The sequence below is a fragment of the Martes martes genome, assembly GCF_963455335.1.
Source record: "Martes martes genome assembly, chromosome: 2".
NCBI classification, from domain to species: Eukaryota; Metazoa; Chordata; class Mammalia; order Carnivora; family Mustelidae; genus Martes; species Martes martes.
This window is the reverse complement of record NC_137889.1, coordinates 2,998,945-3,011,789: the sequence shown is the minus strand read 5'-3', so window position 1 is coordinate 3,011,789 and position 12,845 is coordinate 2,998,945. Positions and strand designations below refer to the sequence as shown.

At 45.7% G+C, this 12,845-nt stretch overlaps 1 protein-coding gene across 1 annotated transcript in view; it reads left to right on the top strand.

Moving 5' to 3' along the window:
• The window catches only part of CSMD1 (CUB and Sushi multiple domains 1), a gene marked incomplete at both ends in the record, with an annotated part of 1,981,616 nt that overhangs the window by 1,795,048 nt on the left and 173,723 nt on the right, over window positions 1–12,845 (top strand). Inside the window, 2 exons of the mRNA XM_080796866.1 lie at window positions 6,375–6,493; window positions 9,600–9,669. Coding sequence (XP_080652992.1) covers window positions 6,375–6,493; window positions 9,600–9,669 — 189 coding nt within the window. The remainder of the gene's footprint in view (window positions 1–6,374; window positions 6,494–9,599; window positions 9,670–12,845) is intronic.

Here is a 12,845-nt window from a genome sequence, read left to right as displayed (position 1 = left end):
AGAGGGCGTGAGGTCCAAGATCCAGGTGCTGGCATATTTGGTTCCTGGTGGCAGTCTGCTTCCTGGCTTGTAGACAGCACCTTTTCAGTGTGCGCTCACATGGCCTTTCTTGGAGTATGTGTCTGGAGAGAGAGATATCTCGTTCCCTTCTCATAAGGACATTAATCCCATCATGAGGGTCTCACCCTCATAAATTGATGTAAACCTAATTATCTCCCAAAGACCTTGCCTCCAAAAACCACCTTGGGGACTAGAGCTTCAATATACGCATTTTTGGGGAAGGAGGGACACACAAGCATTCTGCCTATAGCACTGATGAAAGAGAAGGAACCGCTTTGTGTTCTCCTGGAGCCTGTAGTTTAAATAGGGAAACGGAGCAACGTGATGGTCCAGGAACAATTTTAACAGAGCTCTGCTGTGTGGCGGTGGGACGCATAATTCACTGATAGTCAGAAGGCAGAGTGGGTATAGCCTGGCCGTTTCCTGGTCTTGTGAACTTAGAGCAATTGCGTACCCTCTCCCCATGAATGAGGGTACTGGACAAGATCAGTGCTTCTCAGAGTGTTCTGCAGGACACTCCTGTCCTGTGTTATCCATGGGTAGGATGCAGACCAAAATGGTCTTGTAATACATTTTGGAAATCCTTCAAATAAAGTTGAAGAGGATTCATCTCTGTAGGATTTCTCTGTGCCTTTTATATGCTATAATACTTTCAAATCTCCAAGAGAGATATAATATTCTATTTCCCCCAAATTTATGCTATGACATCTCTTGACACTGGACACACAATCCCTTTTGCTTTGAAGATTCCTTATGATCTACTAAGTGGGAGGAATAAAGAAAGCACTTATTATGTGGACTTAACATGCCCACAGTTTACAGATGAAAGAAAGTATTTTTAGTTCCACATACATGCTGAATTCTTAGACACTGATTTATTTTATTTATTTTTTTAAGATTTTACTTATTTATTTGTCAGACAGAGAGAGTACAAGGAGGGGGAGCAGCAGGTAGACGGAGAAGCAGGCTCCCTGCTGAGCAAGGAGCCCGCCGTGGACTTGATCCCAGGACCCTGGAATCATGACCTGAGCCGAAAGCAGGCGCTTTAAACAGACTGAGCCACCCAGGCATCCCCACACAATGATTTAAAAAGCGGTTTCTTTTCTTTACTTCAGATGCTGTGTTATTAATTATGGAGGTTTCTCTATACACATTGTTGTCATGGAGATGTACGGACTCATAAAACAATGTAATCTAGAAGTCTGAGTGTACGGGCTGACACTTGTTATGTTTATGCCTGTGTGATCGTGACATCTGACATTTTGTTCCTGGACTGTCGACCTCCCATGGCATCTCCCTAAGTGAAATTGGGATGTCTTTATTCTCCTATTTTCCAACACAGTGTCTGACCTTTGATGCAAGTTTTGATTGATGGGTTTAGAGACTCAGCAACACGGCTGTGTTAAGGTATACCAAACCTGTCTGCATAGGAAGATTTTTATCTGCTAATTTTGTGTGAATGGATAGTTATTATTAATTAGTTACCAAAAAATCGGCTCAATACTTTTTTTTTTTTTTTCAAAATTAAGGAATAGCCTATGTGTCCCTATAGTGCTCATGATGACCTACCTCCCCATGTGTTTAATAAATTTAGCTCATGCATCTGCCAGTGTTCTTTGACCTCCGTGCCCTTGTGAGCTACCCCAGCTCTGGGGGTCTCACTATCCAGCTCTGCTTTCCTCTCTCTGTAGTTTTTATCTTGATTATTGTTTCGAGCAGTGCAGCTAGAATGACATTTTTTTTTCTTTTTTTGTTAATTTGTGGTCTTTGAAAAGCCTACATTATGCTAGTCAAAATGAGGACAATGCTAAGTTGACAAAAACTGCTCAGAGTTGTCTCATCTGTATCTACACAGGCTCACGTTTTCTGCTCCCAACATGGCATGTCTATCATGGATTTCAAAATTATTTTCTTTCTCAAGATTTAAGCAAACCATCTCTGAATTTTATCTAATGAATTTAGGATACTGACTGTAATACCTTCCAGAGAACTGATGAGGCTACTTGTTATAGTCTGGTTCATAATGTCACATTTGACGTTCAGTGGCAGGTAAAGCCATTAAGCTGTGGATTTGGTCAAACTAGGATTCTTGTCTTTTAATGGCTTTGTTTTATATTCTTCGCCTTCGCAGACTAGACTCATGGGGAAATAAAGACTTTTTTAGCTACCATCTAAATCTAATCCCAGCTTTATAAATCCACACATTTCAAAATGTCCAAATTTTTACATAAAATATTTATCCCTCTTTCATTACTTGTTTAGAACAATAGATCCAAATCTTCAGAACACTCAACAATTACCCTCTCATTATCACATTTAATCAGGATACCTCATGGTTCAGAATCAAGTGGCTTATGAGTCACCTTTTAAAGAAACCTAGCTGCGTACCATTTGCTGTATTGTCATCTGTAGTACAGAATGTAAATATGCCATACTTTGAAAAAATTAGAAATCTTTTCTATAAAAACTTCTGCTTACAATATGACAATATACTCTACCAGATGTCTGCCCTTTTGGAAAATTAATTTTGAATTTTTCTGCCAAATGGTTTTGTGTCACAGCTTGATTTTAGAGAAGTTCTTTTTTTTTTTTTTTTTTTGGTATGTCTTCCAACATGTCTCATTTTGTGTCTAAATCAGTATCTTTTAGTTGACTGGCTTAACGACTGTACCTGTCACTTATGAGATAGACCACCCATGATTTAACATTAAAAATCAGTTTTGCTCCAACAACATTCTTCTAAAGCTGTTATCTTTTTAGGTACTTTAAAAAGCAATGGACACATGTATGGACTTAAACTGATCTTCTTTCCAGCTCACGTTTATTTCCCTGCCTTTTTCTTCTCCTGTCTTCTTTATCTCATGCTTTGATTACCATAATGATTAAATGCAAATAGTCTGTCCTTTTTCTGTACCAAAAATTCTTCAGTTTACCTTCTCCTGTCCCCTGGTGCTCAAAAGTTCATTGTTCTACCTTGTAAGGTAGGACTTGTTACCTTACATCATTCCCAGCATTTCTGGGGCTGCCCTGTCTCCTTCCCGGTCTTCCTGTGTTGGGTCCATAATGCACTTGGTTGCCGTTTCTCTAAAGGGTGTTACCGGGATTCTGTAGATCACAGGAGATGGCTAGCCTCCGTGGTGCTCGCACTCATCCGTCTGGGGCAGCACTTCAAACCCAGCTGGTTTGGGGATCTGAATCTGCCACACTTAGCTCTCCCCTCTGCTAGAGTCATGGTTTTCTCAACCCAAAAATAAAAATCTTCCACTCATGGCCTAAATCCACTATTTTCACGGTGACTTAACTCAGTGTTGCTGGAGGCATTGCATGGTTAGGAGAGAGACGTGTTGTCTGGAACATACTTGGGCTCTGGTCCAGGATAGCTCAAAAAATATTCGTGGATGATCATATCAATCACATACTTACTTATCTCTGGGTAAATATATGTAGATGCTATTACTAGAAAATGTCCCTAGAGACACCAGATATCTTTGTGCCGTTAGCTCTTCCCATATACCAGATACCTAGTGACACTGAGAAGTGAGGGAACGATGTTTCTGTCTACACAAGTATCTGGGTTTGCATATAATGGCTTCCTGAGTCATCAGATCAAACACTGATTAAAATGACTTTATGTATGCTTTTAATTTATACAGAAAATGTATTATAATTCTTGTAGGTACAGGTAAATGCAAGTTATTTTTTTCCAGAGGATGAATGGGATTTGCACATAGAATTTAAGGAAGGAAAAAATTAAAATAAATTAACATATAATACATACATATCAATCACCATGTAGTAAATAAACACAGAAGGTAAAAGCCTATTATATCTGATTTGTAAAGGGATGGGTATTTCATAACTAGAATTTAATTTTGAATTACTTGTTGCATTTTTTTAAATTTCAAAATATGTTATCAGTTTTTTTTTAAACATTTTGGGGTTATTGATACTCTTTGGTCTCTGTGTGCACTTGAAGTATACCAAAATGATGATGTGATATCACCATAAACTAGCTTTTTAGTATTTCCAGTTGTAATTAAATTTGTATGAAAGGCAATTTAACTATTTTTTTCAGGGCCACATAAAAATGTAGTGACAGGTGGCAGGTGATCTTGCTACACTGTGATGGGAGAAAGGGTAACATTTAAATACAATACGTATTCTAGAGTTAAGAAAGAGATACATTAGACTTATGCCTTCAAAACAAGATAAAGTCCTAAGTGATTGTATTTTTCCATGATTTTATCATATAAATATAAAGCCCCAATTATCCTGAAATTCTGTGCTGGGAATAAAAAAAAAAAATTCCCACTTCATGCACATGGTGTTTTATACTTTTAAATAAATAGCCATTTAGGAAAGAAAGGGTCCCAATAGAAAAACTCTATGATACACTTCAAACCTGCTCATCCCAGATAACCATCAATGTGTTCCAAGGATTGAAATTGTCCAGCGGGGGGTAATGAGGACGGGGGGGGGGTGTCCATTCTGAGGCGGATTCTGTAGGATGGTGCTCACAGGTGAACAAGCTCACCGTGGATGAAAAAATAAAGATGTGTCTGTCTTGGCCTCATCTCAGCTTTGGGGGGGAGTGAGTCAAACTGGTGATTCTCAAACTGGAACGGCCAAGAGTCCTTCGCATGGCGTTCGCAGGGTCAGTCGGATTCCGCCGTTCCGAGCTGGGCCGCCCGTGTGTGTCTTGTCAGGCTCTCGCGCCCGGCTTCGGAGAGCGCGGAAGGGGAGCCGTCCCGGGCCAGGGGACCCTCCGGCCGTGGGCGCTGAGAGGGCGGCTTCCTTCGTGCGCGCCGGTCCCTGCGGAACGGGACCCGCCAGTGCACTGACCTCGTCCTCTCCCGAGGATCGGCTACGAGCAGTCGCGGCTGGTAGCGCGCGGCGCGGCTTGGAGCGGTACCGCGCGTCTCGTTTACTGACCCACGGTCGCGAGCATGTCTGGTCCCCCAAGAGCCGCCGGCCCGGGCTCCGGGCTCGGTCCGGAACCTGCGGCTGGGGCGCGCGGGCACCCCGCGGGGTCGCCCCGAGCCCTGCGCCCCGCCTCGGAGTTCCTGGGATTCCCACCGCTGACCCCGCGCTCTTCACGTGAATCGGACGGGACGAGGCGCTGTGCCCGCGCGCAGAGGAGGGGTGGCGCGCGCAGAGCCCGGCCGCGTGGATGCGGTCCGGGGCGCAGCGCGAGCATCCCGCGTCCTCGCCCTGCACGGGGACCCGCCCCCTGCGTAGCCATTTCCGGCCAGTTTTTGCCTCGGGTTTGACCAAAGACGACCCACGTCCCCGCCCCAGCCGTCTCTCTCGGAGGCTCCAGCCGCAATCAGCCCACTCCTCCGACCAGTTCATGTCTGTTACTGGGGTGACCGAGACCTGGAGTGGACCCCAAGGTCACACGAAGAACTGTAAGCTGCTCTGCTCTAGTGAATGTCCGTCCCCGTCTCTTACCCTGTAAAACGCGTCGGTCCTGTGTAACCAGGGGCGGGAGAAGACGCACCGCACGGATGAAAAGGGGTATTTGCGATCCCCACGTCTTTAACGCCATTTCAGAGGCATTTTTTTTATCCTATAAAATACCAGAGCTGCATATTTTGTCTATCTGTGCCATGGGGTTTAGAGAGAGAGGTTTCAGCACTAAATATTTAGGGTTAATTTTTCTATATTTTAGGTTGAATGCCGCTGTTATGCGATGTATTAAAAAAAAACAGTTAGTGTTCTAACTGAAGGCATTTCCATCTAGAAAAGTACGTGATTATAGTCTTGGGACCCATAAATAGTGGTCCTGTGTATCCGAGAACATACTGTTCGTAAGTTTTGTTGTTGTCTTTAAATGAGAGAGAGAATACAAAATATTTGTTCTCATATTATGTTTCTCTGGAAGGATAGAGTCCCCAGATTCCCACTTAAGTTTTTTCATAAAGATGGCCAACTATGCTTGAAAAACAAGAAAGCAAGAGAGGATTGTCATGGGTTTTGCATATTATAAGAAACATGATTTTAAAGGACCTTTTAAAAGGTGTATGTGTTGGAATTGGAGTGTGTAATAGGAAATGTGGAAGTAGCAAATTTTATTATTTAAGGAAAAGCTTGATTCACGGTAGGCTGAATAAGAAATGTTTTGACGAATTAGCTGAAGCTGATTTAAAGTTACCCGAAGTCTTCTTGGTAGAGTAACAAGAGAAAGGCTCAAGGTCTTTGTTCATTTCCTTAGGAGGAGAGCAACAAGGGAAAAAAGCTGTTTTGTTCTTCCCAAAATAAGAATGTTGTTTATAGTGCATACGTCCTAAGCATTTGTCCCTGCATTTCTACAGCTGTGGGTCTCGCCGCGTGCCAAGAACCAGCCCTTCCCAGCAACGGCATCAAAATAGGAGACCGGTATATGGTGAACGATGTCCTCTCCTTTCAGTGTGAACCTGGCTACACCTTGCAGGTATCCTCCTTTTGAGTGTTGGGAACAGAGGGGGTTAAGCCTAGGAGTCCCTGGCCAGCTCCTGAGGCCAGTGCCTGAGATTTGCTCTCCCAGAGAGCTAATTTAGTTTCTCACCCTTCGTTTGTAAATCAAAGTAGTCACGTTAAGCCATGCATGCTGGTAATCTTAATTATAATGTGGAAATAGCTTCTAATGATGATGATGCTCGCTTTCAAAGTTGAGCATCTTGTTTTTGTAATTATTTTATTTCAAAATGTATGTTCTCCCCATATGTATGCAGATAAAAGTCTAAGGGACAAAGTAGGGACAGAAGTCTCTTTCAGACTGTTACCCTGACGGCCCCTTTGCACACTGTTCTCATGGTCAGTTGGGCAAATCATCATTCCGTACCCGCTCTGTGCCAGGTACTGTGGCGCTCAGATAATAGCTTTCAATCATTCCCAAGAAACACTGAACCACCTTTATCATTTTTATAATGTTATATAAAAGTTCTCGTGCACTTTCATAACCTCATGTGTACCAGCATTCATTATTTTCTGTTGTTTTTTTCTGGTCTAACCACAAATAAGCTTACTCACAAAATAGTTTCTCTCTGTCACTTAGCATAATTTTTATAGGATTCTCCCTGCCAACAATGACTATTAATAATCGAAGCACGCTTATTACAAAGTCAAGTAGGAAAACTTAAGCCTAATTATGTGTCTCCTCTTGGGTTACTTTGGGTAATAGAGTACTTTTGGCTGTCTGCTTATTACCACACTGAAGCTGATCATATTTTAAGGGAAACTGTATTAGTTCTACTCTTTAAGTGACTTAAACAAATGAGCTTGAGGCAGCCTCAGAAAAGCGTCGCAAAGGTGCAGCTGGGAAGGGACGGCCGTGCGCAGAGCGGACGACACTCCGTGTGCTGCAGGAAACGCTGTAGGAAATGCCTCGCGGAGTCTTTCAGACAAGATGTCACCGCATTATAGTGTGAAGAATTCCAAGTCACGTCCCACGGGTTCCGTGGAGAGGGACACCACCGTATAGACTGAGAGGCCCTTATTATACCCTTTTTTTTTTTTGCCTGGTGTATAACCGAGCACGCGCTCCCACACGTGACTGCTTGCTTCGCTCCGGGACCATCACCTTCTCCCTACCGCTCTGTGATGTCGTTTTGCAGCTGCTGTGAGAATCTTTTTACACATGACGCCTCGGCAGCCCTCAGAGAAGAAAACAGGAAGGGGGTTCTGGAAGGACCTTGGTGACGATGGCTTGTTTACGGACCTGCTGGCACGTAGAGGCCTGCGGACACACAGGCGCAGAGCCCAGCCAGGCCTCTCACTCGGTCTGGTTTTCAAATGCAAACCAGCCTCTGGGTCTTGTTTAGTGCCTGGGCCAAGCTTCAACTTCACAAGCTGCTGTGTTTGTCCTTCACAGGAGTGAGAAAGGTTCCTTTTTTTTTTTTTTTTTTTTTTTTTTTTTGAGTTGCTGATAAGCAACACCACGTTTGCTAACACATTAACATAATCGCGGTATGCGCTATGACACATCCTTTATGAAGAGCCCTGTTCCTTGTCGTGTTCACACACAGACGTGCATGGCCCTGCCTAGGGAGCCTCCTGGACACGGTACAGAGGTGCTGTCCCCACAGCACAGAGAGAAGGCTGGACCTTTGTGCACTTTGGAATTTCCATCTTCTCCAGGCTTTTACAGGATGAAAAACTGAAAACAGAAAATTCTTATAATCTTAAAAGTGAACACATAGAGCCCTATCTTGTTTTGGGTCCATGATACACACTTCAGCTGGAATCACTAATATCAAATGTTTGTGCCAAAATCAGGAACAGGATATGGCCCAGATTGGTCATAAATGACTGTTTTATTGGTAGTCATTGATACGTGTCTTTAAAGGCCTTTGCACTTTACGTTTTCCATACAGGAAGGAATTTATTAAAGATAATTTACGGGTCAGAAAATGAGTGCACACACAGCATGAACCTCGGCAGGCACGGAAGGTCTTCTTTAAGGATAAGCAGCATCTCCTTTTGTGTAATGACTTTTTGACATATCAGACAGTGCGAGGAAATGAGTTCTGTGGCAGATGAATTGTGCAGGAAACGTTTCTGAGTTTAGGGAATCGGTTTGTCCTTACTAACTGCGTTAGTCCAGATTCCTGTGTGATGCATCCCCTGTGTGGCTAGGATCATGTAACATAAGTTAAAGGTTTGTCTTGGGTTGCCTCTGTGCCAACTGTGGACGGCAAATGGAAACTCGAGAGATCAGTACCACGGCTCATGAGACCACCGCGTCACAGGCAGGAAAAGAAATCAAGAAGAGCCGTCTGCCCCGCGGTGCCCGCTCACTGCCTTCTCTTAGTGTGAGAGACACTGCAGCCCGACACATTCAGAATTTAATCTGCGACCGTGTGGTTTTAAAACAGAAATAATAGGACACACCTTTCCGAAGGTGCAAAGTTGAAAACGTCATATATTTACAGGATAAAGAGACTGTGGGTGACCAGGATTAATTTGATTGTGGCCACAATTACTTGGCACTTTGTGAGCCTGTCTGGTAATAAAACGGATGTTAAGCCTCCTTTTTCTCCGATGAAGGAGGAACTGACCCAGTTTTTTGCGGGACCAGAAGGGGTGTGTGAGTTGTGTGTGAACTCTCAGCAGGCGGGGTGACCAGGACGGTGCCTTCTCAGAAGCCGATTACGTATTATTGAACTTCTGCCCTTCAAATTGATACCTAGCATTTTCTAATCAATCACAGACTCCCAGATCAAAAGCTGTAACTTCTGATGATTAAACAAAGAAAAAAAGCACAAAGAGGGGTCTTTTCCAAGCCATCCCGTTAAGCATCAGGGAAGGAGCACGTGGCGAACACACCCTTGAGAGGGACACTGCAGCATTTTGGTGTTAGTGAAAAGAAATACAGCGGTTACGGATTTTTTTTTTTTTTCCTATCTTGATTCCAAATATGTGATTTATTGGCAAACCCTCGCGTACTGCATTTCACGATCTGTGGTGGAGACACCAAAGGAAGTGCAGGTAGCCTCACACCGAGTCCTTAAAAGTCTGTCTCTGGTGACGTGAGCTTTATTTCCTTTTCTCTCCAACAGGGCCGGTCCCACATTTCTTGCATGCCGGGAACCGTCCGCCGCTGGAACTACCCGTCCCCGCTCTGCATTGGTACGGCCGCCCGCCCCGCCGCGTCCTCTCTGCGCGTCCTGCAGCAGTCACAGGGCAGCCGGCTCCCAGGGCTCCCGGCCCGGGCTTCAAATGACCCCCTTCTAATTTCCCTTCAAACGGTCGTTACTTCATAATCACATCATAATGCAGTAGAAGTGTAGCACAACCTGTCCCGCGGGAGGGGCTGGCTCGGCTTTCTCATCCTCTTAGGTCCAGCCTACACGGATTAGACGCGAGACGGCTGGCTCGCGGCTCGAAACTCAAGTCACATCCTATCGGAAGGCCAGTGGATTAATTAGGAGAAGGAAGGGACACAGCACGTCTGAAAGTCTGTGTAGCACTTTAGGCCTCAGGAAAATCAAGTTTCCAGAAACGAAATTCAGAAATAAAAATAAGTGATTTGAAGTTGGAGGGATCATATTTTTTAGGAGAAACAGGGAGATATGTTCGTTAGGACGGGGATCCAGCCCACCTCTTTAGGGAAAAACCTTCCAAACACGGCACGGCAAGAGGGAAATCTCATGCCCTGAGGTCCATTTGACGTTTTGCCCCGAGGACGTAGTCAGAGTGACTCCCGGGCAGAGCAGGGGGTTTTCGTTCACCTCCGTTATGGGAAGACCTTGAAGCGTAAGGCCCCGTAATCTTGGCCGGTCTTCGTCACTCAGGCCTCAAGCCTCGCCACCAGCCACCAGCCCGTCCGTCTGACTCGGAAACCGTCACTCACAGCTCAGGTGACCGTAGGACGTGGTCAGGGGCTGCCCGACCTGTGCAACTCAGTCTGCCTTCACTGCACACTTCCTGCCTTCCTCAAACCCTGCCCCACCTCCTGAACCCCCTTCCTGGGTGACCCCATCATCCGGATGTTGTCTCAGCTTCCATATCATCGACCAAGTACAGACAGAGCTCCTCCCCCCGCTGGCTTCCCCCCCGAATGGTCCCTAGTCGCGATGGTCACCTGTTAAGTCCTCGACCATAGGTTCTCAAAGCCTCTCTAGCTCCCGACGGACCCCTCCTGACTGCCGTCAGGGTCCTAACCTCCAGTCCCCAGTTTCGGGGATCCTCCTACTGTATCGGGGGAGGGAGTGTGTGTGATGCTCCTGGCCCTCCGGCTCTCCCGCTCACCCACGCTCCGCCCAGAATAGCATCGCCCAGCTTCATGGACTGGCCGGCAATTTGGCCCTGGCACCGCCTGCCCTACGACTCTCACTTCCCTGAAATGCCCGAGGCTGCCCCTTGAGTCCTCACCTCTGGGGCCAAAGCCCTTCCCGGTGTCCCACCTCCCGCGAGCTCTGTGCTGGCCCCCAGTGAGGGCCCCAGGCCAGCGGAGAAGGCAGCAGCAATCTGTCTTTATAGGAAATGTTGCTATGAAATGCTGCTATTTTGTTCATCACAGTTTTTTTTTTTCTTTTTCCCCCTTGCATTCCTTTGGATGTTTCCAAATTTTGCACCAACCTACTGATTGGGGGCCCAGGCCCCCTCCTGAAGTGTGCACCTGAGGCAGGTGCCTCGCTGGTCTGACCCTCACTAGGTTCCCAGCCTCAGCTCGGATCACAGCGATGACAGAAGGTCATTTCGACCCGAAGGTCATTTCGACCCCGTGGATGGCTCTACTTTTTCTCGTGGAGCTTGAGGTCCTGGAGCTCGGGTTAGTCTCCCTGTCCCACCCAGGACCTTGAAGACAGAGCCTGGGCCACTCAGCTCTCCCCTGTGAGCACGTGATAGGCTCTCAGTAAGTGGGATTCCTGAATGCCCAGCAGATGACAACGTGGGTCATTGTGACAGGGACCACGGACACCTGGTTCATAGTCTCTCTCTTGCTTCCCGCACGTGGATGCTGCCTGGGGCGCACTCGGAAACCCCCGTCTCTAGAACGCCACCTTGGAGCATCTCCACGTCGCACGAGGCGTTTCAGGAGAAAGCGGTCAGCTTTCCGGAATAAAGCACATGATTCTAAAGTCCACAGTAGAGCCCGGAAAGTGTCCTCTAAGCGACTCGCACGCTCTTCCGGGTCCATTTACAGAGGAGGATGACAGCCTAGGGTCCCTCGGGCCTCCACGGGGAAGCTAGAGACTGACTCGCCACTGCCTCCTCCTCTGAAAGCCTGACTTCCCCTGCCTCCCACAGATCCTAAGTATTAGATGTTTTTTAGTAATCTACACCTTCATGACCTTGATCAGGAAACAGACGGAGTTATAGACAGAGGACGATCAACCCAATCCCAGCCTTTAACACAGAGCTGGTCTCGCGCAGGAAACAGTGCCGTTCCCTGTAATGTTCGTCATAGTGTATTTGCTCACAAGCGAAAGTGTCCCTACTGACCAGTATCTGTTTTCCTGAAAGTGATTTCTTGGTAAAAGTAAGTGTCTAGGCTACCCCATCCCCTAAAACATTGGGGATAGAGATTTGAAATCCCAGCTGTGACCTGGAAGGGAACACAGAGCTATGGGGGCCAGGCTCAGGGTCCTGCCTCCTCCCTCCCTGCCTTTTACTTATAGAACATCCGTTTTCCTATTTGTTTTTTCAATGTAGAACCTTCCCTAGAGCTTGGGAATTGAGATATTTTTAACTTTGAAATGAAATCAGCTCCCCATGGGTGTTTAATCAAAGGGTGTGTCATTGCCGGCACTCTGTATTATGGGAGGATATGTTTTACTCAAATAGTTAACCTATAGTAGCCAGTTATAATTGATTTTTATCTTTTATTTTGCTCGCCTCCTATATTCGCAAATGTCGAAGATACATTAACTTCTGTAACACCGGCTCACTCCTAACTTTTTATAGGCTGTAGAGAAAGGTTTTTCACTGGAAACAATGAAAAACAACCCATGATAAGTCTCCAAGTCTGATCTGAGATATTGAAAAGCTTTTTTTTTGGGGGGGGGGTTGTTTCTTTTTTGTTTTTTGTTTAGCTGTTAGCTTCAAATTAATACAAGCTGGGGAATTTTAAGACTGGAAATCTGTAGAGAGAGAATCTTTTTGGTATTAGCTTTTAGAAATTTCAAGTCCTAAGGAAGACAATTCATATCAAAATGTTCCTCTGCGGGTTATAGTGTCAAGCCCATTCTCAGAGCTTAAACCAATATTAACCATTTCAAACATCACAACAAACCCCAGAGCGGCCACACAGTTTGCCAGACCCGTCTACCCCGCTGGCATTCCCTATACCATGGGGTCTC